Genomic DNA, 26764 nt, shown 5'->3' on the forward strand with positions numbered 1-26764 from the left:
AGACTGCAACGATTCCTGGCCGATTTTCGGGATTTAACGAGCTGGGTGACCGAAATGAAAGCGCTAATTAATGCTGACGAGCTTGCCAACGATGTAGCGGGAGCGGAGGCCCTGCTGGATAGACACCAGGAACATAAGGTAAAGAGGTCCACCTTGGCCCCTCCCTGGGAGACTGGACAGAAGCTTGATAGCAGGTTGAACCACAGTTATCCTTGTTCTGACCCAGCCTTAGCAGAAACAAGAAACAGACTCCTCGCTAGTAAAAAAAAAAAACCCTCTTTATTTATCTCTTGTGAATTAATTACATTCACCCACCGAAAGTCCAGGCAGTGGTGAGCTCTCAGTTGAAAAGCTGCAATCCTGGCAGTCTTTATGGCACGAAACACAATGAGCAAAATCTTCAGAAATATGAACTGTTGTCTCCTACGATAGTCGCTCCCCTTTCCTTCTATTTATTCCCCAGCCAGGGAGGGGCCATTCAGTGTCCACATGTGCTTTGCTTCCCAAGTTGACTCCTTGTCCTCTGTTGTTCCTCTTTCTTAACTGCTCTGCGCATACGTGCATCTGTAACAGGCCCCATCTGTTCTTCCTCCTCACTCACCTTCAAAAGCAGCTGCCTCTCCGGTGGCTGAGAAATGCCAGATGGCCCTGACTGTATCTCTGTGTCAGAAGCTGAGCACCATCAGAGCCTTCCCCAGGCTTCAGAACTGGTCCAAGTTCTTCCCCAACCTCCTCCTCATCGGCAGAGTCTGCTGCCAGCTCGTAGTGCCACAACAATCCTTTAGGCAGCCTGACCTTGACAAACTGGATGTCAAGCATCCAGCTGCTGCATTTTGCCTTGAATGGAGTTTATGGATGGGCCACCAAGGATACATTTTGGCCTCCAGAACCCTGCTTGACTGTTACCGGATGCCTCACCCGCTCTGCTGAAAGACATTCCTCCTCTGTGCATTTGTGGGTGGGTGTTTTGTTTCTGTGTGGCTCGACTGATTTGACCACGTTTCTACTGTTATTTGGCTGTAGGGAGAAATCGATGCTCACGAAGACAGCTTTAAATCTGCGGACGACTCTGGACAGGCCCTGCTTGCTGCCGGACATTATGCGACTGACGAAGTGAAGGAGAAGGTAACCGATTTTACCACCAGCAAGAAAGTGTGTGTGGGGTGGGTGAGCCCAGGGTCCACGTTATTTCCTCCTCTCCTCCTAGCCAAAAATAAAGAGAGAAATAGTGGGAAGCTTTAGCATTGACATACCAGTTCCCACTCTGATAAGGAAACCAGGAATAGGCCAAAAGTTTTTTCCAGATCAACCCCATTCTCAAGGACATGTGAACACTTTGCTGGTGGCTTCCTGCCTCTGATGCCCAGGTGGTTTTCTCCTTTTTCTCTCAGCTGACCATCCTCTCGGAGGAGAGGACAGCCCTGCTGGAACTCTGGGAACTTCGTCGGCAGCAGTACGAGCAGTGCATGGACCTGCAGCTTTTCTACCGGGACACTGAGCAGGTGGACAATTGGATGAGCAAACAGGAGGTGAGTGGACAAATGCGTCCTCTTCAGCTTGGCGCTTTGCCGGCATCCTGCCATCAAAGCCCAGGAGGGGAAACAAAGGGACAATCCACCTGCAAGTATACACGACGGAAGTTGGGAGGGGGGAATGACAGCTGGATGAACAGCAGGAGATCTCGGACCCACTTTGTCCCATGCGCCCTGAGAAAGAATATAGGCTACCTGAAACCAGGGGTCCCCAACCCCCGGTCAAGGGACTGGCAGCGGTCCGCGGCATGCCAGCACCTAGGCAAGTAATGCAATACAATACAATAGCAGAGTTGGAAGGGACCTTGGAGGTCTTCTAGTACAACCCCCTGCCTAGGCAGGAAACCCTATACCGTTCCAGACAAATGGTTCTCCAACATCTTCTTAAAAACTTCCAGTGTTGGGGCATTCACAACTTCTGGAGGCAAGCTGTTCCACTGATTAATTGTTCTCATTGTCAGGAAATTTCTCCTCAGTTCTAAGTTGCTTTTCTCCTTGATTAGTTTCCACCCACTGCTTCTTGTTCTACCCTCAGGTGCCTTGGAGAATAGTCTGACTCCCTCTTCTTTGTGGCAACCCCTGAGATATTGGAAGACTGCTATCATGTCTCCCCTAGTCCTGCTTTTCATTAAACTAAACATACCCAGTTCCTGCAACCGTTCTTCATATGTTTTAGTCTCCAGTCTCCTAATCCTCTTTGTTGCTCTTCTCTGCACTCTTTCTAGAGTCTCCACATCTTTTCTACACCGTGGCGACCAAAACCGGATGCCGTATTCTAAGTGTGGCCTTACCAAGAGATTATAAAGTGGTATTAACACTTCACGTGATCTTGATTCTATCCCTCTGTTTATGTAGCCTAGAACTGTGTTGGCTTTTTTGGCAGCTGCTGCACATGGCTGACTTCTATTTAAATGGTTGTCCACTCGGACTCCAAGATCCCTCTCACAGTTACTACTATTGAGGAAGGTACCACCTATACTGTACCTGTGCATTTCATTTTTGTTGCCTAAATGTAGAACCTTACTCTTTTCATCCTTGAATTTCATTTTGTAAGATAGTGCCCAATGTTCAAGTTTGTCGAGATTCTTCTTTATCTTAAGCCTGTCTTCCGGAGTGTTAGCTCTTCCTGCCAGCTTGGTGTCATCTGCAAATTTGATGAGTTCCCCATTTGTTCCCTCATCCAAATCATTGATGAAGATGTTGAAGACTACTGGGCCCAAAACAGAGCTTTGGGGTACTCCACTGCATACTTCCCTCCATGTAGATGCACTTCCATTGAGGACTACACGTTGAGTGCGGTTGGTCAGCTAGTTAGGAATCCATCTGGTGGTGATGCTGTCCAACCCACATTGTGATGGGTAATCTTTTTGTTGTTGTGTGCCAAAAGCACCTGCAACCAATAATGCAATGCATGCCTGACACCCCCGTGTACCCCACTTTCCCACGCATGTGCCCGCCACTCCCTTGCCCATCTTTGGCTTCCAGGTTGGTGTAGGAGGATTTCCAAGGGCAAAATGGGGTGCAGGGGCCCCTCGTTCTGATCCTGGAAAGCCGCTTGCACTAACCTAACCTGGAAGCCAAAATGGGGCACAGGGGCACTGTGTGAGGCCCCAAAATGCAATGCAAGTGGCCTCCCTGCGCATGTGCGCATGTGTCCCCCGCTCCTCGTGCATGCACGGCAGAGCCCTGAAGACCAGCTGCTGGCAGGAGGCGTGCCCTCATACGCGGTGGAGCTGGCTCAGTTGATAGCTGGTGTGCTCGCAGAGTGGGGTCTGTGTGCCCCCTGTGGCACATATGTCATAGTTTCGCCATCCCTGACCTAGGCCGTGCAAACCAGGGAAGCGCCAAATCTGTGGGATGCAGGCAGCATGTGAAAACATGCCCTCTCCGATCCGTGGGAAAAACTTCACAGAATCGGTCCTTGGGGCCCAGAAGGTTTGGGGCCCACTGCTCTAAACATCTCAGCGTTCTCAAAACATCTAGGCAGACTCTTATTGGCTGAAGATGGACTGGTCATGGCTGGGATGTGGGGAAACCTTCTGTATCTTTTGAACGCGGGAAACCCAGTTCTAGCCCGACACTGCTGCAACCCACACCTTTTAGTAAAAGGACCTATCACTTAAACCAAATGGAGTCGAGGGTCTTCCTTTCCTAAGAGATGCCAGAAAAGCCAACACCGTTCTAAGCTGCATCAACAGAGGGACAGAATCAAGTTCACGTGAAGTGTTAATGCCACTTTATAAGGCCTTGGTAAGGCCACACTTGGAATCCTGCATTCAGTTTTGGTCGCCACGATGTATAAAAGATGTGGAGATTCTAGAAAGAGTGCAGATAAGAGCAACACAGAGGATTAGGAGACTGGGGGCTCAAACATACGAAGAACGGTTGCAGGAACTGGGTATGTGTAATAAAAAAAAAGACTAATGGAGACAGGATAGCAGTGTTCCCATATCTCAGGGGCTGCCCCAAAGAAGAGGGAGTCAAGCCATTCTCCAAAGCACCTGAGGGTAGAACAAGAAGCCATAGATGGAAACTAATGAAGGAGAGAAGCAACAGAACTGAGGAGAAATTTCCTGACAGTTAGAATAATTAATCAGTAAAACAACTTCCCTCCAGAAGTTGTGAATGCCCCAACACTGGGAGCCTTTAAGAAGATGTTGGACAGCTGTTTGTCTGAAACGGTATAGGGTTTCCTGCCTGCGCAGGGGGTTGGATTAGAAGACCCCCAAGGCCCCTTCCAACTCTGCTATTGCATTGTATAGATCGGGCTGAGGCAGTTCTGAGATGTTGTGGGTGAACATAATTTGGCCAACCTGCTAGTTTTTGCAGGCCTGGCATCCTTAAGTGACTTACAGACAGTGATGGGATCCTGCTGGTTTAACAACCAGTACGGTGATCGCCTGCTTCGGACCCGTGCGCTCTGCACGCATCCCCAGTTTTAACAAGACTTACCTTCCATGTTACTTCTGGGGAGTAACATAGCTGAGGCGCGGCTGCTCTGCCGCGCAAATCAGCTGAGAGGATATAGGTAAATAAAGAGTAAATAAAGGTCAGGGGGAAGTGGGCCGGCTGAATCCCACCCCTGCTTACAGACCTTTTGCACTGGGTCATATTTTCTTCCTGGTTATGTCAACTCATAAAGTTGCCATGGTGAGGAAAGTGTGAGGGGGGGGGGAAGCGCATTCCACACATCCCTTCAGCTAGAGTCGGATCTCAGATTACTACAGCAGGCTTGGGAGGGGTGCACCTCATTGGAGAATGTCATTTATGACACAGACTGAGGGGAGGGAAGAAACGGGCAAAGTTCAGCTGTAATTCAAATGAGGCTTAGATCTAACTGCAATAGGTATTGCCGAAATGGTGCTCCTAATAAGTGTCTGGTTTTCTTTTGAAACTTGGCTGAAGGCTCATGAATCAATTAGGGTGTCTTTCGGAAACCTAACAGGCTCTTTTTCAAACCCCTGGGGGCTCTGGTGACCATCTCCAGGTCTTGTGCCTCTTTTCCATCAGGATAGTCTGGTCTTCTACCCAAACAGCCTTTCTGTTGTCCGTCTTCCACAGCCGCCTTGTCCGGTTTGCTAAATCTGGCCCTTTTCTGATGTCATGTTGCTTTTCTTTCCAAGGCCTTCTTGCTCAATGAAGATCTTGGGGACTCTTTGGACAGCGTGGAGGCCCTGCTGAAGAAGCACGAAGATTTTGAGAAGTCACTTAGCGCCCAAGAAGAGAAAATCACGGTAAGCCTTTTTTTGGGTTTATCGATTTCCCTGGAGTGATGAGCAACAACTGTTCCTCATACCACTTTTTAAAAAAGAAATACCGTATTTTTCAGAGTATGACACACTTCCCCCCCCCAAAAAAGAGGGTGGAAATGTTAGTGTGTCTTATACATTGAATACAGCCATTTTTGGCCTCTTGAAACCGCACCCCGTGCATCCTGTTTTTTTGCAAAAATGGGTTGTACAGAGAGTTTGGGAGGCCTACAGAGTGCTACTGGGGGGCCAGGGAAGGCAAAAACTATTCTTTTTCTTGTTTTCCTCTTTGAAATCTTGGTGCATCTTATTCTCTGGTGCATCTTATAGCCTGAAAATATGGTACTTTTAAAAAATAAAACACTTACAATAGAGACGTTTTCCCCGTTTGCTATTAGTTACAGCCATGTATTTGAGAACCTATCCAATTTAAATCCCCTAGAGTGGAGGATTGCACCATCAAAGTTACTTTTTAAAGCCTTCACTAATTGAGCTAAGCTATCCCTTGTTACATGGCCCAGATTTTCATGGGTTAGCCCCATTAAAAGATAGCCTCTATAATTGGTTCCAGGTCATTAAACCAATTAAATTATTCATCAGAACTTGCTGCTTGACAATTCAGAAAGATAACCCTCCCTGGTTTTTCAAACAAGACACACTTGATTAGGTATTTAATCTTATAATTTGACTTATAACCCAACATGGTTTTGTACCTGTTCTGAAACTAGGCTTCCCAAAAGCACGATGCCAACTCCTCATCCTCTCCAGCAAAGTCCTGGCAACAGTCTTTCAAGAGATTTCATGGATTCAGGCCTTTCTCAGGCTTGGAGAGCTACCAGGCCGATATCTTCTAAACTCCACGCTGTAGCAGCAATTACTTGGCAAGAAGTCAGGGACAGATCTTCCCCCTAACGAACTGAACTAATAGTCTCCTGCAAACTCCACTCCCCTTTTGCTCCTCTTTATTCCCGACGGGTGGGGCCATTTACCGTCCATCTGTGCCTTTACTCCCAAGTTGGCCCTTAGCTGTTCCCTTCTCCTGGCAGCTCTGCACATGCGCACATCAAGAACATGCTCCAGCTGTTCTTCTGCCCCACTGATGTCCAACTCTGAAGGCAGCTGATAACTGTCAGATGGCCCTGGCCTCCTTTCTGCCTCTGACACAAAGCCCTCATCAGAGCCTTCCCCAGACTCCAGGATTGACCCATGCTCCACTCCAACCTCCTCACTGTCCGAATCTGCTGCCAGCTCTAATGGCCACTAGCGGGCCACAACAGTACCCTTCAAGGCAGCATAGATAAGACTCGCCTAACAGCCCAATGAGGTGGGTTGGACTGAAAAAAAAATGCCCTTTGGCCCAAGCTCACCTATCTGGCTCCTGTGTCTAAGGAAGAGAGATGTATATTGGTTGAGATTAAAATTTGGGTGTCAGGGTTCCAAATAGCATCCAAAATTAAATCAGAGTCCAAGTATTGCTCAAAGTTTCAATTTATGAAGAGAGCCATGTTGGCACATCTGGAAAAATCCAAATCTGAAAGCTTCCCGGTTTCCCCCACCCAGTTGAAAGTTCTTGCCCCCACACCCACAAGTCCATCCCATGGTCCAATCTCCCACTGCCATGTTGGCAATCCTACCCATCCAGTTCCAGTCAGGTGCAGAGATGCAAAGACAAAGGATGACCTTGGCTTTCTGGAAATAATTTAGTTACATAGCATCTAACTCCGTTCAATCCCCCCTCCCATTTTCCCACCATAGAAAAGCCATAGTAGAATAATAGAAAGTGTGGCAGGACAAAGATCCAAAAGAAAAGATGGCTGCAGCCCTGACATTGAGGTGACAGCTGTGTGATGTTCTTTTGTTCAGACTGAAGGATAAATCCTGCAGTTTTATTTTAATTGGTTTTTGATTGATGATGTAGGATATGATTATAATCCCGCTTCAAATAATTCCTTTGGTGGTAACTAACAATTCCACCTGTCCCCACCCACTCAAACAGGAATACTCACCCTGATGTTTGAATTGTGTCCATGCCGGGGAGTTATATTTCACAACCTCTTGATGCTGATGAGAGATTTGTTTATTTCTTCAGAGTTTCCAATAAGTAGAGCTGTTCAAAAGAGTTACAATCAATATCCCATTTCCTGAGTTAAATAAATACCTTTTCATTTATAGGCTCTGGATGAATTTGCAACAAAACTGATTCAGAATAATCATTATGCCAAGGAAGACGTGGCCACCCGCAGAGACGCTGTAAGTTTCAAATGCAACCTCGTATGTTGCTTATTTCTTAGCTGCCCTTCTTTGTTTGGTACCTTTTTTGGGGTGGGGGGGGAGGAGAGAAATTTTCTGCAGGCTGCGATTGAAAGAAAACAGAAGGAACCAAAGACTGTTGCTGTCGATTCAGGCTTGTATGTTCTTATCTTCCGCCAGCTGCTGAGCCGTCGCAACACCTTGCATGAACGGGCCATGCTGCGTCGAACACAACTAGCCGACTCCTTCCACCTGCAGCAGTTTTTCAGAGACTCGGATGAGCTGAAAAGCTGGATCAATGAAAAGATGAAAACCGCAACGGATGAGGCTTACAAGGTGTGGCTGCAATGCGATATATATTATTGGATGTGTGTGTATGAGTAAGAAAGAGAAAGGCGATAGAAGGAGGGAAAGAAAGGAGGGGGGGAGAAGGGAAAAGAAAGAAAGAAAAAAAAAGAAAGAAATTCTGTTTATATATAGCATCACAGAGCAAACAGTACAGATACCATGTGCTTTACTGCTCAACTATTTTAAACTGTAACAGGAAACAGGAAGCTACTTAAAATAAAAGAGCCTAAAGCAGGGATGGCTAACCTTTTCTCCTCGCATGCCAAAAGCATGTTCATGCGTACCCGCATGCATAATGCAATGCACACGCCCACCCTGTCACTGAAAAAAGTGACTTACGACTGTTTTTCTCACTTATGATTAATTCAATTCAATAATGTAATTCAGATCCTTGGCATCTGATTCGTATTTAAGACAGTTACAGGATCACTTGATCCCAGAGTCTTCTCCCCAGCAAAGTCAATGGGGAAACAAAATTCACTTAACAGCCATGTCACTAACTTAACAACCGCAACGATTCACTCAAAAAATGTTGCAAGGAAATGTTATACAATGGGGCACATCTCACTTAGCCAAGGTTTCCCTTAGCGACAGAAATGTTGGGCTCAATTGTGGCTGTATGTTGAGAACTACCCGCAATATTAAGAGACGCTTCCGGATTCTAATAGTTAGGAAGTTCCAATGATTCCAGAACCCAGTGCCTACTAATTCAGGAACACCGCTTTGCTGTACTTTAATCGTTAGAAGAGACGTGGTGGCTCAGTGGTGAAGACGCTGAGCTTGTCGATCAGAAAGGTCGGCAGTTCAGCAATTTGAATCCCTAGTACCAACTACCCAAGTGAGCTCCAGTGACTTGTCTCAGCGTCTGCCAACCGAGCTGTTCGAAACCATGTCAAAAATGCAAGTAAAAAAATAGGAACCACCTTTGGTGGGAAGGTAACAGCGTTCTGTGCGCCTTTGGCATCTAGTCATGCCGGCCACATGACCACGGAGATGTCTTCGGACAGCGCTGGCTCTTCAGCTTTGAAACGGAGATGAGCCCAACTCTAGGGAGACCGACCCCTAGAGTCGGAAACAACTAGCACAGATGTGCGAGGGGAACCTTTACCGTAACTGTTAATCATCCCTGTCTCCTGTGATACTTAGTGCCCAAGGTTGACTTAACCCAGCTGCCATTGATCTTGTCTCCTCCATTTCGTAGGACCCGTCCAACCTACAAGGGAAGGTCCAGAAACACCAGGCGTTTGAGGCCGAGCTCTCGGCCAATCAGAGTCGCATCGATGCCTTGGAGAAAGCCGGGCAGAACCTGATGGATGTGAAGCATTACGCCTCTGATGAAGTGGCCGTTCGCATGAACGAAGTCATCAGCTTGTGGAAGAAACTGCTGGAAGCTACTGAGCTGAAAGGTACAAGGTGGGGAAAGAGGGAGGGAGAGGAAGGGAGGGAGGGAGAACGATGGGGGTCTCAAAGACCTTTTCGTCAGTGCACAAGAGCTCTGAAGTCTCCCCTTCTCCCTTGCAGGGATCAAGTTGTGTGAAGCCAACCAGCAGCAGCAATTCAACCGCAATGTGGAAGACATTGAGCTGTGGCTCTACGAAGTGGAAGGCCACCTGGCTTCAGACGATTACGGCAAAGACCTCACCAACGTTCAGAATCTGCAGAAGAAACACGCCCTGCTGGAGGCAGACGTAGCTGCCCACCAGGTACAGCCCCTTCTCTTCCCCCACCTGCCCAGCCTTCCCTTCAAGGTAGACCAGTCGTGATGGAGGGCTGTGGAAGGGATGTAGAGTTAGGATTAGAATTGAATTATTTATTGGCCAAGTGTGATAAGACTCCCACGGAATTTGTCTTGGGTGCCTTAACTGCAGAATTACCGGTAGAATTAGAATTGAATTCTTTATTGGCCAAGTGTGGCTAATTTGTTGGCCAAGTGTGATAGGCACATAAGGAATTTGTCTGCAGCACATGAACTCTCAGTGTGCATCCAAGCAACATGTGATAAATCATGATCATAACCATAAAATACAATCATCATAGAATAAGGCAGAAACCCAGTGATAACCCTAGGATACTAAATAAGCAAACAACACAAATCATAATAGGATACTAAATAAAGGCAATCAACATAAAACATGAGATACAAAAATACAAAAATCACGAGAAGGGGACTTGTTCAGACTTGTTCAATGAAAGAGGGGAACGCAACTTTGGACTTGTTCAGAGTAGAGACAGATGGTCCTTGTAACGTGGCTACTCAATGGTGGGATTCAAATTATTTTACTACCGGTTCTGTGGATGTGGCTTTGTGGGCATGGCAGGGGGAAGGTTACTGCAAAATCCCCATTCCCTCCCCACTCCACTAACCACCTTTCCAGCTCCGTACTCCTGTTCAGGGCAACAAAAGAAAATCGGCTGGGAGGCAGCAGGGGTGTGGCCAGCCTATTTGCCGGTTCTCTGAACTACTCAGAATTTTCGCTACCGGTTCTCCAGAACCTCTCAGAACTGGCTGAATTCCACCTCTGTGGCTACTGCTGACCTTCAGCTTTTGTTTTAGGACCGCATCGACGGCATCACGATCCAGGCTCGCCAATTTCAAGAGGCCGGGCACTTTGACGCGGACAACATCAAGAAGAAGCAGGAGGCTTTGGTGGCCCGCTACGAGGCCCTGAAGGAACCAATGGTATGCCGCAAGCAGAAGCTTGCGGACTCCCTCCGCCTTCAGCAGCTCTTCCGCGATGTCGAAGACGAAGAAACCTGGATCAGAGAGAAGGAGCCGATTGCAGCGTCGACCAACCGAGGTTAGCTCACGGGTCAGCCATCTTGGGAGAGTGCAAGACATGTTACATGTCCATACTCATTAGCCTACCATGTTTCCCCGAAAAGAAGACAGGGTCTTATTTTCTTTTGATCCCTGAAATAAGCGCTTGGCCTTATTTTCAGGGAGGTCTTATTATTTTTTGAGGTGCAGGAGGCGGCGAGTGTGGTCACCTCATGGCTGCTGCTGTGTTGCAATGTTTTGGGGGCGGGCTTATTTTAGTGCATGCTCTCAAAAGCTTGATTGGGCTTATTATCCGGGGAAACACGGTAACAACGGCTGGTTTTGAGCAGCTAATCGATAATACCACGTAAAGGTAGGCTTCGACTTGCAACAGTTCATTTAGTGAGCTTTCAAAGTTGCAACAGCACTAAATATAACAAAAAAACTCCCAATATTTAATACTACATGTAATAACGACGGCCAAAATAGCATATGCTCAAAATTGGAATATACTGTACCCTCTGAGGAAATGGTGCCGTTTCCTTGGAAATAAAACCTCCCCAGATAATAAGCCCAATCGGTCTTTTGCACACATGTGCTAAAATAAGCCCTCCCCCAAAATATTGTAATCAGCAGCAGCCATGAGGTGACCACGCTCGCTGCCTCCTGCACCTGAAAAATAATAAGACCTCCCCAAAAATAAGGCCAAGGGCTTATTTTTGGGGCGGTGTCAAAAGAAAATAAGACCCTGTCTTCTTTTCAGGGAAACATGGTAATAAAGAAAATATTAGACTGCGCTGAGATGGATAGGTTGACAATGGAAATCAAAGACAAAGGAGAAACAGAATAGTATTTAATTTGGGATGCCTGGTATTATTGGCTTGATAGTAGATGAAAAGATTAGAAAACTAATAATGTAAGACAATGAATTAGAAATAAGTGTAAATATAATGAAAGATGAATATTTATTATATATAATAGTATATTGTTCTGACCTCCTCCTCTGTCCAGTAACAAATCCTGGAATTCTGCAGCACTTTATTAGCAGGAAACAAATCTTGGTGGCTGAAAGCCCAAGCATAACAAACAGATAAGAATCTTGGCAGCAACTCAGACTTCGACAGAGACAGATAACAGCTTCTCCAGCGTTAAGAATGAAGTTGAATCCTGCAAATCAGACACCTCCCCGAGTCCCTTCTTAAATACAATCTTGAGAGGAGCCTAATTACAACCAGCTGGGTCCAATTATCTTTTGTAACTGCGTAGCTGTTTTCTCCGTCGATCTGCCCGGCGTTGCCGGGCATCCAGGACTACCTCCCTTGTCTCCTCATCATTACTCCAAGGCCTGATGTCAGGAGCACACTCCCTTCGGCTCTCACCGCTGCTCCATGCCTCAGGCGCCTCCTGGTGGCCAACTAACCTCCCTGCTCGGAGTTGGAACCCTGTCCAGGGTCCTCCACCTCTTCCAGAGCTGACTCATAAGGCCCCTCGCTGGCGGAGTCTGTTTGCAGCTCCAACGGCTCCTGCTGGGCCACAACAGTATATAATGATAAGATATTGCAAAAATGTAAAAAAATATCTAGAATGATAACTATATAATGTATACATAATAGTATATATAAAAAAATTGTGGATATAAACTGTTATAGAGTTGTTGCAAAGCTGAAACTGTGATGTAAAGGGAAGAAAACTATAATCAAAATATTTAAAAAAACAAAGTTACAACCACACTGAAAAAAGTGACTTGGAACCATTTTTTACACTTAATCACTGTTGCAGAGACGCCAAGTCACGAGATTTACCTTTGGTTGCTTGACAACTGGTTCATATTTATGACGGTCGCTGTGTCCCAGGCTCACATGATCCTCTTTTGCGACCTTCGGACAAGCAGAGTCAATGGTGGAAGCCAGATTCACTGAACAACCGTGTTACTCATTTAACAACTGCATTGATTCGCTAAAACAACTGGCAAGGAAGGGTCGTAACATGGGGCAAAACTCACTTAACAACTGTGTCACTTAGCAACAGAAATTTCTGGGCTCAAATGGGGCCATATGCCGTGAAATACCTGTGTTTACAAACTAATGTGGCTTCTTTTGTTTAGGGCTTGTAACCGTTTTTATTGGAATGGCTGCTGATCACGTCCTTCCTTTCTCATTGCAGGCAAAGATCTCATTGGGGTCCAGAACCTGCTGAAAAAACACCAAGCTTTGCAAGCGGAGATTGCTGGCCACGAACCCCGCATTAAGGCCGTCACCCAGAAAGGGAATTCCATGATAGACGAAGGTGCGTCTCTTCCTCTCTCCTTTCTCATTTATTTCATTTACCCGTCAAATGAAAACTACAAATTTGAACGGGCAAAATGAAGAAAAAAACATTAAAATGTGACAAAGATGATAAATTCTTTCGCCAGACAGCTGGTGCTTTGCATCCTTTTAGAAGGTTGTTGAGTCCACTTGGAGGTATATCTGTGTCCTTGGGGTCACCTTAGCGTGTTGTGGCCCACCAGCGGCCAATGGAGCTGGCAGCAGACTCAGACAGTGAGGAGGTTGGGGAGGAACATGGGCCAGTCCTGGAGTCTGGGAAAGACTCGGACAAGGGCTCTGTGTCAGAGGCAGAGAGAGGGCCAGAGCTGTGTAGCAGTTATCAGCTGCCTTTGGACTCAGACATCAGTGGGGCAGAAGAACAACTGAGGCCTGTTCCCAGTGTGCGCATGCACAGAGCTGCCAACAGAAGGGAACAGCTAAGGAACAAGGGTCGACTTAGGAGTAAAGGCACAGGGGGACGGTGAATGGCCCCTCCCATAGGGAATAAAAGAGGAGCGAAAGGGGAGTGGAGTTTGCAGGGGACAATTAGTTCAACTCATTAGGGTGAAGATCTGTTCCTGCGTTCTTGCCAAGTAATTGCTGCTACAGCATGGAGTTTGGAAGATATCGGCCTGGCAGGTCTCCAAGCCTGATAAGGTCTGTGGTTGTCAACTCACCCTTGAAAGACTGTTTGTCAGGACTGCTGGATGCGAATGAGAGGAATTCACATAAGCCTAATAAAAAGGGTTTTGTCGGGACAAGGAGCCACCTTCGTGATTTTGTGAAGGTGAACAGAGTGGTGCAGAAGGAGGTGGGGCCTTCTTGGCTGCACTGTGTCCCTTCACTGTTGAAGACAAGCATAGGCGGTTGGGGATGAGGTTATTGTGACTAGGTGGTCATGTGACTGGGTGGGCATGGCCAATGTAGCATTCCATTTTGCCTTTGTCCATGCTGTACTTGCCCCTACCCTACTCACCCACCGGCCCTTGATCATGTGGCTGCACTGGTGAGATCACCTCTCTGTCAGCTGGTCCTCCCCAGCACCCTCCGGCAGCAGCAGTGTGATCGGAAGTGCAGCTCAACCGGTGAAATAACTAACCAGAAGTGCAGCTGGAGTGGATATTCGCTGGAAGATAAGGCCGATGATGAGGGGGCGGGGCGAGGGGTGGAGCTGAATCCCACAATTGTCAATCCCTATATCGCTTGCTTGCTATCGGCTGCCATAGTAACGGGGAGGGGAGGGATTTTTGGTATTTGGGAGGGGAATCATGCTGGAGGAGATAGCTTGGGTCGAGAAGGGAGTTTTCTTCTCGCCCTCTTCTGCGCATGCTGAATGGTCTTGTTTAAGGTCTAGTGAAGGTCAACCGTCCCTGCATACCAGATGAATGAAGATGCACCCCACATGACATCCTTGGGGGCTGGAGATTGGACATTCAGCTTGGGGTTGTTGGGGGGAGGGATTTGGTAAACTTTTGATAGGTACAATTTCGCGCCTTTAGCGTTAGATCTTGCTTTACTTTCGCTGCTTTCACTTCATATTCAGGAAAAGAACCTTTTCTCTAAAACAATGGCATTGGGGGTTTCCTTTCTTGGACTTTGAAGGAGGCACGCCTGACAACCACTCCCCAGGCCGGATACTTTGCATTGGCGGGCTGTATCCGGCCCGCGGGCCATAGTTTGTGGATCGGTGCTGTAGTCTGTAATTTTTCTGGAAAGCCGTTCATTTCCATTCCAATCACCCTTGCTTTGTCCAGGGAAGCTTCCGGGAGTCAGCACCCCCTCCTCCCTATAGTTAATTTGGGGCAGCAGGAAGAAGCCTTCCTCATGGAGAAATCCCAACCCTCAGGCTGGAGGGCAAAAGCTGCGCACCTTCCCACACCTCTGAAACTTAACCAGAACAACACGCTTCTTGTCGCTTAGGGCATTTTGCCGCAGAAGATGTGAAAGTCAAGCTGAACGACCTCAACCAGAAGTGGGAAACCTTGAAAGGGAAGGCTTCTCAGCGCCGTCAAGATTTGGAAGACTCTCTGCAGGCCCAGCAGTACTTCGCCGATGCCAATGAAGCCGAGTCTTGGATGAGGGAGAAGGAGCCTATTGTGGGGAGCACGGACTACGGAAAGGATGAGGACTCTGCCGAGGTGCGCTCCTTGGTCCCTAGATCCCAATCAGGCATGGCAGTGTGACTATTATGAGATAAACCCAGGAGCACAATACAGCACACAGAGCCTGTAGACAATTAATAGTGGTTTATATACAAATCTATACAGACGTACACATGGTAGATAAATCCCTTACTACTCAGTACGGACACAAGGAGAGAAATGAGATACATTCCGAGAGGGAGAGAAATGACCTCTAATGGCCACCGATATATAAACACCTCTTAAAGAGGTAAATGACTTGTGTGGACCCACTAGAGTCTTATAGAGGCGGTTTACAGTTTACAACCTTACTTTCATCGTCTGGCAGCTATTAAATCCTCAGTACCTGACATCTTGCATCAGAACTTCTTTTTTTTAAGTTTGTATTTTTTATTTTTTTAAAAAATGAACATTCCATCTTTTCTTAAACAGCGTGTCATCTGGGTATAAATATCTCTGTGCATTAACCGTAAAAATTTGCAACATCATTCACATTGATATCAATTCTCTAATCTTAGAATTATACTATGTTTCCCCAAAAATAAGACAGGGTCTTATTTTCTTTTGATCCCCCCGAAATAAGCGCTTGGCCTTATTTTTGGGGAGGTCTTATTATTTTTGAAGTGCGGGAGGCGGCGAGCATGGTTATCTCATGGCTGCTGCTGCGCAGCAATATTTTTTGGGTTGGCTTATTTTGGGGGGAGGGCTTATATTAGCACATGTGCTCAATAGCCCAATTGTGCTTATTATCCCGGCAGGTCTTATTTTTGGGGAAACAGGATAGTATTTTAAACAGTTGGACATAATGAACCTGTTCATTTTTCCCTCTTAACATATCTTCCGATAAAAAATGTAATAATAACATTAAACATTACAATCATCATAATACTAAGAATTATCATAGTGTTTTCATCTCTACCAACATATTTTCTACTCTTCTTTATACTACTTCTTCCAACTTTCCAACTTCCATTTTTATTCTCTAACCATTGATAAAATAATTCCCATGTCCTATAATATTTGGTTTGTTCTTGATCCTTAATCGCCAGTGTTAATCAGCTCATTTCTGCACATTCTAATATTTTCTTACGTGAGGACTTCTGATCTGGTCCATATAACACCCGAGAGAGGTCTAAAGATGGGGGTTTTTTTCTCCTCCTTTCAGGCTCTTCTCAAGAAGCATGAAGCTCTGATGTCGGATTTGTCCGCTTACGGCAGTAGCATCCAATCCCTGAAGGAGCAGGCCCAGGCCTGTCGGGTAAGGAGAAGATATGTGGATGTCTCAGAGCCAATCTGCGTCGGTCTCTGGGATCTGGTTATTTTGTCTTCCGAGCTTCTGGATTCGTGAGAATAGAATAGAATAAGGGATAGAATAAAATAGAATAGAATAAGGGATAGAATAGAATAAGGGATAGAATAGAATAAGGGATAGAATAGAATAAGGGATAGAATAGAATAAGGGATAGAATAGAATAAGGATAGAATAGAATAAGGGATAGAATAGAATAAGGGATAGAATAGAATAAGGGATAGAATAGAATAGAATAAGGGATAGAATAAAATAGAATAGAATAAGGGATAGAATAAAATAGAATAGAATAAGGGATAGAATAAAATAGAATAGAATAAGGGATAGAATAGAATTGGGGATAGAATAGAATAAGGGATAGAATAGAATAAGGGATAGAATAAGGGATAGAATAGAATAAGGATAGAATAGAATAAGGATAGAATAGAATAGAATAAGGGATAGAATAAAATGGAATAGAATAAGGGATAGAATAGAATAAGGGATAGAATAGAATAAGGGATAGAATAGAATAAGGGATAGAATAGAATGGGGGATAGAATAGAATAAGGGATAGAATAGAATAAGGGGTAGAATAGAATAAGGGGTAGAATGGAATAAGGGATAGAATACAATAGAATAGAATACAATAGAATAGAACAGAACAGTATAGAATTCTTTAATGGCCAAGTGTGATTGGACACACAGGCCCCAGTCTTAGGATCCAGTTCTGAATTCAACTGACCAATCGCTCCAGCCACCAGGAGAATAGGACACCCATCTTGGGGTGCTCCGAAGTCCAAGGATCCATCCTCCGTCCAATAATTGAGCCTAAGGAACTGTTTCTCTTTTCCAGCAACAAGTGGCGCCTACAGATGACGAAACGGGTAAGGAGCTGGTCTTGGCCCTCTACGACTACCAGGAGAAGAGTCCTCGCGAGGTCACAATGAAGAAGGGGGACATCCTGACTCTCCTGAACAGCACCAACAAGGTAAGAGCCGAATCCTGTGGAATTCTGAACCAGCCACAAAACCTTCCAGACATTCCAGCGATGAGCGGTCCTTGGTGCTCTCTGAGCTTGCTTGTTTTCTTGCCGATGTTTCATGACCCAACTAGGGGACACAATCAGTGCTATAGTACTGTAGTAGGCTAGCAGTGCTGATGTTACCTAATTAAGCTCATGAAATGTCTGCAAGAAAACAACCAAGTTTAGAGAGCATCAAGGACCCCCCCAGTCCTCTTCCTCCTCCTCCTTCTTTTCCTCCTCTTTCTCCCCCTCTTCTCCCCCTCCTCCTCCTCCTCTACCTCCTCCTTCTCTTCCTCTCCTCTTCCTCCTCCTTCTCTTCCTCTCTTCCTTCTCTTCCTCTTCCTCCTTTTCCTCTTCCTCCTTCTCTTCCTCCTCTTCCTCCTCCTCTTCCTCCCCCTCTTCTTCCTTCTACTACTCCTCCTTCTCTTCCTCCTCTTCTACCTCCTCTTTCTCTTCCTCCCCTCTTCCTTCATCTTCCTCCTCCTCTTCCTCTTTCTCCTCCTCTTCCTCCTCCTCTTTCTCCTCTTCCTCCTCCTTCTCTTCCTCTTCTTCCTCCTCCTCTTTCTCCTTTTCCTACTCTCCACACACACTCTTCTACCACCGATGAAGTAACCTAGTTGGGTCACGAAACGCCTGCAAGAAAACCATGACCCTCCGAGAGCACAAAGGACTTCTCATTCCAAGCCCCGAGCTACAAATATTCTCCTTTGTCAGTCCCAGCTATGTTCTTCATCCCCTTTCTACGTTTTTTGGGTGGGTGACAACAATGAGTCGCACACCTCTTTTTTCCATAAGTCCAGAACACAACCAAGGCCGATTCCTTTCCCCCCCTTCCCTATTTTATTTCCTTTTTATTTTATTATTATTTTTTCCTCCCTCCCTCTGCAGGATTGGTGGAAAGTGGAAGTGAACGACCGTCAGGGATTTGTGCCGGCAGCTTACGTGAAGAAGCTCGACCCGGCACAGTCCACCTCCCGCGAGAACCTCTTAGACGAGCAGGGCAGCATCGCCTTGCGCCAAGAACAGATCGATAACCAGTAAGACTCGGCCTAACCAGATTAGGAATCAACCCTAGTCTCTCGAGACGGATTTTAACCAGCCTCCCTAAGTTTCTATGCCGGCTCTTGCTTTTTTCCCCACAATCAGTTCCATTGAAAAAAAATCACCCGCCTTCCTCTTTTTTATTTTTTAATCCCTTTCTTCCTAACCTGAGACTCAACTGCTTTTTGTCCTCATTAGCCTACCGTGTTTCCCCAAAAAGAAGACAGGGTCTTATTTTCTTTTGGCCCCCGAAATAAGCCCTTGGCCTTATTTTCAGAGAGGTCTCGTTATTTTTTCAAAAATATATTTTTATTCTTTTTAAACAAAACAACACATTCAAAACAAACCAAGAGAAGAAAAAAAAACAACTTTTCATCAAGCATGTCATTTGGTTACAAGTTTTTGTGCATCAATTCTTAACCTTAGGATTAATATCCCTGGTTTACATTAAACATAACTGGATATTTCACTGTCATTGAGCATTATGTGTTCAAAATACCATTAATATTATTTCATTTGTAACAATCCTTATTTCCTTAAATTCATAATTATCTATCAAATAACAATGAATCTTTAAAGTATTATGGTATCGCCTATCTCTAAGGAGAAAAAGTGGAGATTGGAACAAAGAATTCCCATTAATTTATAATATACATTCATATTTTCAATTTCAAGGTCTCATTATTTTTGAGGTGCAGGAGGCAGCAAGAGTGGTCACCTCACAGCTGCTGCTCTGTTGCAATATTTTTTGGGAGGGCTTATTTTAGCGCATGCGCTCAAAAGCCCCAATTGGGCTTATTTTATCTGGGGGGGTCTTATTTTCGGGGAAACAGGGTATTTTTAAAAAAAACCCTGCCTTCTGTTGACCGAACGGGAACCGAACTCTACGATCGGGTCTCTGCAATCACGCCCCGGTTTTCTTCACGCTGCCCTGATATCTGTGTGCCTGTTTTGTGTGTGTGTGTGTTTGTGTTTACCCCCCTTATCCCCCGCCCACCTCCGTTCTTCCCACTTGAAGTGTCCTCTTCTTTTCCATCCTTTTCCCCAAGAGCCCTTTGTTTTTGTGTTCCCTTCCCTTCGTTTTTTTTGTTAATCAGACTAATTTTGTGCATGCTTTTTTCTGCTGTGCTCCCTCTCTCTCTCATCTGTGCAGGACTTTCCTTACTAAGGAGATTGGCAGCGTATCTCTGCGTATGAAACAGGTGGAAGAACTGTGAGTAGGCCTAGCCGTCGTTAAACCACGCTGTCTCTCAAGTAGCCGCTGTTTTTCCTGTCTTTCTGCCTGCCTGGGGTTAGCCCTCTCTCAGGAGTGTTCAGTTGAACGGGCCTCTCTCGAATCCAAGGGCTCTTCAGGAAGTGTTTGAAAAAGAGCAGTGTCTCCCATTTCTCGTAGACGTTGAGTGGCTCAATAGTCTCTTTGGTGTAAAACGGGGGGAGGGGGACGGGGACAATTCATTGACGCCGGTTCTTTTACATTTGGTCTGACTTCTCCCAGTGGGATGCTCTCCAGCGGGTACAGGTAGTCCTTGGTCTACGGCCAGAATTGAGCCCAAATTTAATGTTACTCAGCGAGACAATGCATTTTTTTTGTATAAAGATTTTTTTTAATTTTTGAATAAACACAAACAGACAAAAGACACAAAAAACCCCATAAAACCATCTTCCATTACAAATTGTAGAAAGTGTGTTGATTGGTTACAAAAACTTCCGTGAATCCCTTCCATAATCCTCACCTACAATTCATATCCAGTCATATATTTTAAATCAAATATATTTATATATATATATATTACTATCATCATACCTCAACCTTCATTTGACTATAATTGTTTTTATGTCCTTTTATATAAAGTATTCCAGATTTAAAGCAAAACCACATAATGACATTCCATTAGCTCTTCCCAATATCATCCAGTAACATTGCATCTTTATAACATGTTCTAAATAAAAATTGGTTATATTTAATAACAGAGTTTCTAAACCTCCTTTCGTAGTCACCATTTGCAATTTATACCAAATTTCCTCTTATCAAACCAATACATATATATGCATTATTATCATTATCAATCAATTATTTAACTGTATCCATTATCATTTTATACATAATGCTCTAAATTTAACTAAATTTGACTTAATTTTTTATTATAAGCTTTCAGTACATCAACTTGTGTCTTTCCAGTAATAGCAATAGCAATAGCAGTAGACTTATATACCGCTTCATAGGGCTTTCAGCCCTCTCTAAGCGGTTTACAGAGAGTCAGCATATTGCCCCCAACAATCTGGGTCCTCATTTTACCCACCTCGGAAGGATGGAAGGCTGAGTCAACCCTGAGCCGGTGAGATTTGAACCGCTGAACTGCTGATCTAGCAGTAGCCTGCAGTGCTGCATTTAACCACTGCGCCACCTTGGCTAGTGCAGTCTTATGTCTTTTGCCATTTGTGGCATTAGTATTCTGGTTATTTCCTTAATAATTATCCTTAGTAGTTATTTCCTAGACTTCTCTTCGCAACTTATTGCTTATTGCACAAGTTCAAAACCCTCCTTCTGCTTCTTCGATCAGGTTATCTTTGGTTATCACTAGTGCTTCTGACAAAATTTCTCTCTTTAGTTCCCTCAATTCTTCTCTCTTTTCTTCTTCTATACTTTGAAATCTGGGGTAGAGTTCCAGTCCCTCTATCTCCCTTTTCTATATTCCACTCTTTCCATTTTCAACCATGATCAGTTCACTGTCAGTATCAGAAATTTTCTTGGACGAGACAATGCATTGAGTCTGGTCCCATTGGATGACGATTCTTGCCCAGTTGATAAGGGAATCACTGGAATTGTTAAATTAGCAACACGCTTGTTCAGTGAAATCTGGCTTCTCTGTGGACTTTGCTGGTCAGAAACCCGCAAAAGGAGAATCACATGACATCGGGACGCTGCAACCGTCATAAATACCATATTTTTCAGAGTATAATACGGACCAAGATTTTGAAGAGGCAAATTAAAACAAAAAGTTTTCGCACTCTGCAGACCTTCCAAACCTTCAGCCCGCTTCATTTTTGTGAAAAACAGGGCATGCAGGGGGTTTGAGAGACCTGCAAAGTGTTTTTGAGGGGTTGGTGGGGGCAAAAACGAGCAAAAAACAGTCCATTTTTTGCTCATTTTTGCCCTCCCCAGTCCTCAGGAGCACTTTTGAAGGTTGACTCAGCCTTCCAAGGTCAGTAAAGTGAGGAACCAGATTGTTGGGGGCAAGAGGCTGACTCTGTAAACTGCTTAGAGAGGGCTGTAAAGCACTGTAAAGTGGTATGTAAGTGCTACTGTTATTGCTAATATGACCCAGTTGCCAAGCATCCGAATGCATATCTTGTGACCCTAGGCACGCGGCAATGGTCATTAAGTGTCAAAAATCCTAAATCTCCCCCCCCCTGTGTCGTTCTAACTTCAAATTATCCCTAAATGAACTGTTGTAAACCAAGGATTACCTGTACATGACCTCAGTTTTCCTAGCTTCCCCCTGGCCTGCAGCTCTCCAGATGCACTCCAGGGAATACAATTCCCCCGAATTCCTTTGCTGTTGTTGCAATCTGTTCACATCTGGACCCCATCTGGTGAGGGCCATGGAGCCTCGAGGGGGAAGGAGTCTGGAGCTTCAGGGGTGTAACAACCATCCTTTTCTCTCCGCCGCAGTCTGCTTGCCGTTGTTGGGTCTGCTGTGATTGTTAATAGAGCCTTTCGTGGTGCCCCCCCATCTGCAAAGCCCCAAGCTTCTGGAGATGGGCTGGTTGTGACACTGCGCCCTGCTCCGGTGCCCTCTGACTGGGCCCTCTTTGTCTGCTTCTGCCCCACTGCCTTGCAGGTACCACTCCCTTCTGGAACTGGGAGAGAAACGTAAAGACATGCTGGAGAAAAGCTGTAAGAAATTCATGCTCTTCCGGGAGGCCAACGAGCTGCAGCAATGGATACACGAGAAGGAGGCCACTCTGGCCAACGAGGAGGTGGGGGCCGACCTTGAACAGGTGGAGGTGCTGCAGAAGAAGTTCGACGACTTCCAGAAGGTGGGTGATGGACGACCCAAGTGGCAGTCATGACAGGCACGAAGCACACTCCTCCTTCCCCTATTCTCCGGAGTAGCTTGTGGGAGGAGTCATCGATGGGTTATTCTCATGTCCAATCTGCCCAGAGATTAAGGTTAAATTCGAAGCCACGACTCTCTACTTCTTCTGCCTGGCTCCCCAGTTTAATCTCAGTCTTGGCCTGAAAGGGACTGTTTTTGCTTGGCTCTGTAAGATTGGTTGTGTGTGTATATTTTCCCATCTTTGACTCCCCCCACCTCCTCTCCTTTGTCTCTGAGTGGTACGTTTGTGTTTGGCATAAGATGTGCTTTGCCTGGGCATTGGGGCCCGCTGTGCCACTGGTCGGTACTTGGGGGGGCTTTCCAAGCTGTGGGCCACATGGCTCTGTAAGGCACAACTCCCCCCCCCATCCTTCCCCCAATCTCAAGGTGGTCGGGATGGCGACCTCCTAGATCAGGGGTTCCCTACCTTTCTGATCTCTCCCCTTCTCCAGCTCTCTTTGAAGCAGGGGTCCTCGGTTCAGGGTAGCCTACAGCAGGGGTCCCCAATCTTTTGGATCTCAGGGACCACTAAATTCATAATTCTAAATCCTGCACACCAGTAATATGATCTGCTTGGATGTGGCTAGGTGGTCATGTGACTGGGTGGGCGTGGCCAACTTGATGTCACTCATTTCGAGGGGCGCTTCGCCGGCCTCCACTCGCCCCTCCCCTCCCAACCACTCCTCCCCTCCCCACCCTGGGCTCCTTAGGGCCCCAAGAGGAAGCGTTTTTTGGTGCTAAACAGCCACCATGAGAAAGAGTTGGCAAAACAGTTCAGTTTTGCCAACCACCCCCTAGAGCAGCGCCCCCTAGAGTCGGGAATGACTAGCACATATGTGTGAGGGGAACCTTTACCTTTACCTAGAGAGTCATTGAGGCCACCTGGAGGTTTATCTGTGTCCCCAGGGTCACCTGAGTGTGTTGTGGCCCGCCAGCAATTTCCTCTCTGGGAATCCATTCCTACTCCCACCCCATTCCAAAGTCTATGGAGATTCTCAGTCATCCACATCATCGTTGTCCCAAAGATGCTTTTTTAAGGAGACAACCGGACTTACTTATTTTTTCTTTTGAAGACCTTTCGCTTCTCATCCAAGAAGGATTTATATTCCTTGCAGACAGCTGGTCCTTTGCATCCTTTTAGAGAGTCCTTGAGGCCATCTGGAGTTTTCTCTGTGTCCTCGGGGGGGTCACCTGAGTGGTGCAAATGGTTCCTGGAGTCTGCAGTTTTTTCCTCTGGAAATCCATTCCTCCTCCCACACCATTCCAAGGGTCTTATTTCCCAAATTGTATAGCTAAAAGTCTGTAGAGATTCTCAGCCATCCAGGTCATGGTTGGCCCAAAGGTGCTTTTTCTGGAGGCAACTGGACTTACTTATTTTTTCTTTTGAAGACGTTTCACTCTCATCCAAGAAGCTTCTTCAGCTCTGACTGGGTGATGGTGGGGAATGGAAGGATTGATGCTCCTTGCAGACAGCTGGTCCTTTGCATTCTTTTAGAGGGTCGTTGAGGCCACCTAGAGGTTTCTCTGTGCAAATGGTTCCTGGAGCCTGCAGTTTTCCCTCTGGAAATCCATTCCTCCTCCCACCCCGTTCCAAGGTTCTTTATCCCAAATTGTAAAAAATCCCCTTGGGGACAATCATGACCTGGATGGCTGAGAACCTCCATAGGCTTTTTGAAAGGTGGTATAGAGACTGCTGGACAAGTTAAAAGCGCCAACTAGCATTTTGAAGGAGTAACTCCGTTCTCAATATACACATCAGGTCCAACCTGTCATTAAGAAATTCACTTATTGGGGCTCTATGCTGGGGAACCCCCAACTCTCCTGTGAGATGGACCCATCCGATCCAGTTCCAGTTTGATGGCGGCGTGTCTCTCTCTCTCTCGCTGAATTCTCACCCATCGGGTGTTTTTTTGCCTCCGCGCAGGATCTGAAGGCAAACGAGTCCCGTCTGAAGGACATCAACAAGGTGGCAAATGACTTGGAGTCAGAAGGTCTTATGGCGGAGGAGGTTCAAGCAGTGCAACAGCAGGTTGGTTCAGGTTTTTCTGTTGTGGCCCGCCAGTGGAGCTGGCAGCAGATTCGGACAGTGAGGAGGTTGAGGAGGAAGATGGGCCAGTCCTGGAGTCTGGGGAAGGCTCAGATGAGGGCTCTGTGTCGGACGCAGAGAGGGGGCCAGAGCCATCTGACAGTTATCAGCTGCCTCCAGAGTCAGACATCAGTGAGGCAGAAGAACAGTGGAGCCTGTTCCTGATGTGCGCATACGTACAGGCTGCCAGGAAAAGGGAACAGCTAAGGAACAAGGGCCGACCCTGATGAATAGCAGTGTAGTTATTAGAATGTGGCCCCCTTTGCTTTTAGGAAATCCAAAGAAATTGAATTACTACTGATTCCCCCCCTCCTCCCCAAATTTGCCCCTTTTACTGTTTGGGGGGAAAATGTCTTTTTTTTAAAATAGCATGACTTATCTCATTTTTTGAAATGCATGATGAACTTCTGATGTTCTAGAGCAGTGATCCCCAACCCCCGGTCTGCGGACCGGTGCCGGGCCGTGGAGTACCTGGCACCGGGCCGCGCAGCGGCCGGGGGCCATGATCGCTGCAGCGGCCAGGGGCCATAGTTTCTTTCTGTATGCAAATTAGGGCTAACTGGCACAAGGGGTGTTACTGGACTGCTGGTGGCACTCTGACGTCACCAGCGGCCCACCGCCCCCCTGTGTCCAGCGCTGCCCTTTTCATTCCTTTTCAGCGCTTCAGCGCTGGCCGATTCCTGAAAAAAACCTAAGAGCGCCTGCGCAGCTACGTAGGGCTAGCGTAGACAGCGCTAGTAGCGTAGCCTTGCGTAGGCGCAGTTTGTGCTACGCTATCTACGCTAGCCATACTGAACAATCAATGTGTCGTCGCGAACAACGCTTCCCTACCCCTGCGCGCGCTCAGCGGGCCACGGTAAAATTATCAAAGGTTGACTGGTCCGCGGCGATAAAAAGGTTGGGGACCACTGTTCTAGAGAATGTAGATTCTTTCATCCAGAAATAATTGTTTGTGTCTTCTTCTTTTATTTTTAGGAAGTCTATGGAATGATGCCACGGGTAAGTCTCTCTTCAAGCATGATAAAGGGGGGAAATTGGGATCTGGAAAAACAATAAGGGGCAGAAAAATAGAGATAGATTTGAAAGGTCCTTCCCCCTTAACAACTCTCCATCTTCTCTGTGTGCACCGTCTTACATGTTCAAAATGCCAAAAGAAAAGCATAACCTCACTTAACGTGGAAGCCAGCCTTGGTTTAAGTCCCTAAGGAGAAACAGAGAGGATTTTTTTCCTGCATGAATCTACCGTATTTTTCTGAGTATAAGACACACCTTTCCCCCCCAAAAGAGGGAGAAAATCTGGGTGCATCTTATACACTGAATACAGCATTTTTGGCCTCCTGAAACCCCACCCCATTTGCAAAAATGGACGTGCAGAGGGTTTGGGAGGCCTGCAAAGTGCTCGTAGGGGCTGGGGAGGGGAAAAACGGGCAAAAAATGGGCCTTTTTTGCTCGTTCCCAGCCCCCAGGAACATTCTACAAGCCTCCCAAAGCCTATGCATGCCCTGATTTTTGCAAAAAAACCGGGTCTTTTTTGCTCATTTTTGCCCCCAGGAGCACTTTACAGGCCTTTCAAACTCTCTGCGTGCTCATAAAAAATGAGACGTGCAGACGGTTTGGGAGGCCTGCAGAGTGCAAAAACTTTTTTAAAAAATTTACCTCAAAATCTTGGTGCGTCTGAAAAATAAAGTATGTATTATGGATATTTGGATTATGGATTTCCTGTCTGGCTGCTCTCAGAGGGTCAGATTAGGTAATTATCTCTTCAGCCTTTATTCTTGACACAGGGTTGCGTGTTGAGTCCCTTATTCTTTATGTGCATGACTTAATTCCCTAATAATGCTAGTAATACTATTACTAAATTTGCAGATGGTGGGACCTATCTCCAGGGGGTGTTGAGGATGAGTCTGCCTGTCGAGATGAGGTGGACTTGTTGCTTTCGTGGTGTGGACACCATAACATGGTCCGTAGCCACAATAAGACCAAGGAATTTATAGTGGACTGTAGAAAGAATAGATCAGACACCCAGCCCTTCCTTAGCAATGGAGACCGAGTGGAGCAAGTGGCCAGTTTTAACTTTCTGGGTGTTGTCATAAAAAGAGGACCTGACCTGTGGCAACTCACATTGCAGCCCTGGTCAA

At 46.1% G+C, this 26764-nt stretch overlaps 1 protein-coding gene across 9 annotated transcripts in view; it reads left to right on the forward strand.

The window, feature by feature from the left end:
• The window catches only part of SPTAN1 (spectrin alpha, non-erythrocytic 1), a 100404-nt gene that overhangs the window by 29238 nt on the left and 44402 nt on the right, over nucleotides 1–26764 (forward strand). For 5 of the 9 annotated variants that reach the window (XM_087704555.1, XM_087704559.1, XM_087704556.1 and 2 more), the window contains 18 exons: nucleotides 3–138; nucleotides 1024–1125; nucleotides 1392–1529; nucleotides 5156–5266; nucleotides 7454–7531; nucleotides 7712–7867; nucleotides 9081–9285; nucleotides 9401–9582; nucleotides 10434–10677; nucleotides 12801–12923; nucleotides 14864–15081; nucleotides 16250–16342; nucleotides 17229–17363; nucleotides 18288–18436; nucleotides 19594–19653; nucleotides 22283–22481; nucleotides 24465–24569; nucleotides 25602–25625. In XM_087704555.1, the coding sequence (XP_087560681.1) occupies nucleotides 3–138; nucleotides 1024–1125; nucleotides 1392–1529; nucleotides 5156–5266; nucleotides 7454–7531; nucleotides 7712–7867; nucleotides 9081–9285; nucleotides 9401–9582; nucleotides 10434–10677; nucleotides 12801–12923; nucleotides 14864–15081; nucleotides 16250–16342; nucleotides 17229–17363; nucleotides 18288–18436; nucleotides 19594–19653; nucleotides 22283–22481; nucleotides 24465–24569; nucleotides 25602–25625 (2458 nt within the window). The remainder of the gene's footprint in view (nucleotides 1–2; nucleotides 139–1023; nucleotides 1126–1391; nucleotides 1530–5155; nucleotides 5267–7453; nucleotides 7532–7711; nucleotides 7868–9080; nucleotides 9286–9400; nucleotides 9583–10433; nucleotides 10678–12800; nucleotides 12924–14863; nucleotides 15082–16249; nucleotides 16343–17228; nucleotides 17364–18287; nucleotides 18437–19593; nucleotides 19654–22282; nucleotides 22482–24464; nucleotides 24570–25601; nucleotides 25626–26764) is intronic. The other 4 variants (XM_087704558.1, XM_087704562.1, XM_087704560.1 and 1 more) reach the window with 1 other exon arrangement.

This window comes from Thamnophis sirtalis, unplaced genomic scaffold, assembly GCF_051295495.1.
Source record: "Thamnophis sirtalis isolate CommonGarterSnake01/CBP01778 unplaced genomic scaffold, rThaSir2_p1.2 scaffold_2, whole genome shotgun sequence".
Lineage (NCBI taxonomy): Eukaryota > Metazoa > Chordata > Lepidosauria > Squamata > Natricidae > Thamnophis > Thamnophis sirtalis.